Source organism: Halyomorpha halys, unplaced genomic scaffold, assembly GCF_000696795.3.
Source record: "Halyomorpha halys isolate HHAL.00 unplaced genomic scaffold, Hhal_1.1 Scaffold221.1, whole genome shotgun sequence".
NCBI classification, from domain to species: Eukaryota; Metazoa; Arthropoda; class Insecta; order Hemiptera; family Pentatomidae; genus Halyomorpha; species Halyomorpha halys.
In genome coordinates, this window is record NW_027110535.1 from 60,252 (window position 1) to 62,339 (window position 2,088).

Here is a 2,088-nt window from a genome sequence, read left to right on the forward strand (position 1 = left end):
TAAAACAAATATTTCTCAAATATTAATTTATTTTTTAGACAAAATAGCAATTTTTAATAATCAAATATTTATATCACTATATAAATACATTGAATTAAAACTACTGAACAAAAATATCTATATTTTTATAAAATTCTTACACTAGTACATACTTTTCAAATTATAAATTTGCGTTAAAAATTGTTATTTTAAATTCATTAATTTAGTACGTCGATGGTTTTATAAAAGTAAGGCTTTAATGAACATTTAACTGTTAGATTCATTGATCAGGTTTAGTGTTTTGCGGTGAAAATACGAGTTTTAAAACATTCCCAAATTGTAAATTATAGGCCAGGCGAACAGTATTTTCGCTCATTATCAAATAATTGAACCATAGGCAGTTTTTTACTAACACAACTCACTAAGGGACTGTGAAAACCCGTGAAAAGTTATTCGACCATAATAGAAACTTCATTTAAAACGTATGTAGTCATTTAACTTCATAAAAACATAGGTATGCATAAGATGTGTTGTTCAAACATAACATATGAACGGTTTACTATAAGCAATATATTAGCTATTGTAATATATATATAAAAACTGCTTATAATTTATGGTACCTTGAAGTTATAAATAGAATGAGGATTTATGAAACTTCTCGTGAGGCTTATGTACTATTATGCATACATGAACAATGGAGGGCCTTTTCGACTGTATGGAAGGCCACTGATTATAAGCTTCCATGTCTTCCCAATACGGCTAACTTGAGGTTTCTCATCAGTATGACGGGCCATTATGTGTTTTTATAATTTACTAACTTGAACAGATTTATATTCACAATGAGGACATTGATGAGAATTTTCACAAGTGTGAAAGGCCATTATGTGTTTTTAAATTACTAAGTTTAACTGCTTTATGTTCACAATTATAACATTGATTAGACTTCTCATTAGAATGACAGAACATTGTGTGTTATTTTAAATCACCTTTTCGGACTGATTTATATTCACAATGAGGACATTAATGAGGCTTCCCATAAGTATGACAGGCCTTTATGTGCTTTTTTAAATCACCTTTTTGAACATCTTTATATCCACAATGAGCACATTGATGAGGTTTCACACCTGTATGTCGGGCCATTATGTGTTGTTTTAAATGGCTAAGACGAACTGATTTATATTCACAATAAGGACATTGATGAGGCTTCTTGTAAGTATGACAGGCCATGTATTTTTTTAAAATTAATTTTTTGAACTGAATTATATTCACAATGACAACATTGATGAGGTTTCTCATTAGTGTGGCGTGTCATTATGTGTTTTTTCAATTTACAAACTTCAACAGATTTATATTCACAATGAGGACATTGATGAGGAATCCTCATCTCGTCAGTATGACCTTCTCGTCAGTATGTCGGGCCATTATGTGTCGTTTCAAATAGCTAAGACGAACAGCTTTATATCCACAATGAGAACATGGATGAGGCTTCTCATCAGTATGTCGGGCCATTATGTGTTGTTTTAAATTACTAATTTGAGCAGATTTATATTCACAATGAGAACATTGATGAGGCTTTTCATCAGTATGTCGGGCCATTATATGTTCTTTTAAATTACCAACTTGAACAGTTTTATATTCACAATGAGGACATTGATGAGGCTTCTCATTAGTATGTCGGGCCATTATATGTTGTTTTAAATGGCTAAGATTAACTGATTTATATTCACAATGAGGACATTGTAGAGGCTTCTCATTAGTGTGTCGGGACATTATGTGTCGATTTAAATGACCTTTCGTAACTGATTTATATTCACATTTAGGACATTGATTAGGCTTGTCACCAGTATGTCTGGCCATTATGTGTTTTTTTAAATGGCAACCTTGAACAGCTTTATATTCACAATGAGGACATTGATTAGGCTTGTCACCAGTATGTCTGGCCATTATGTGTTGTTTTAATTGGCTAACTTGAACAGCTTTATATTCACAATGAGGACAGTGATTAGGCTTTTCACCAGTATGTCTGGCCATTATGTGTCTTTTTAAATGGCTAAGATGAACTGATTTATATTCACAATGAGGACATTGATGAGGCTTCTCATCAGTATG

The 2,088-nt window shown here is 31.8% G+C and overlaps 2 protein-coding genes across 2 annotated transcripts in view; both read right to left on the reverse strand.

Annotated features, from left to right (window-relative positions):
* The window catches only part of LOC106690587 (zinc finger protein 711-like), a 34,057-nt gene that overhangs the window by 24,989 nt on the left and 6,980 nt on the right, over positions 1 to 2,088 (reverse strand). The window lies entirely within an intron of this gene.
* LOC136796084 (zinc finger protein 711-like) lies at positions 1,054 to 2,050 on the reverse strand. The gene has a single exon (XM_067048719.1). It carries the CDS (start codon positions 2,008 to 2,010, stop codon positions 1,360 to 1,362), a length of 651 nt encoding a protein of 216 aa, XP_066904820.1. The 5' UTR covers positions 2,011 to 2,050; the 3' UTR covers positions 1,054 to 1,359.

Coding starts and splice junctions, on each gene's coding strand:
- LOC136796084 (XM_067048719.1), bottom strand. CDS start 2,010: ATGGCCAGACATACTGGTGAAAAGCCTAATCACTGTCCTCATTGTGAA.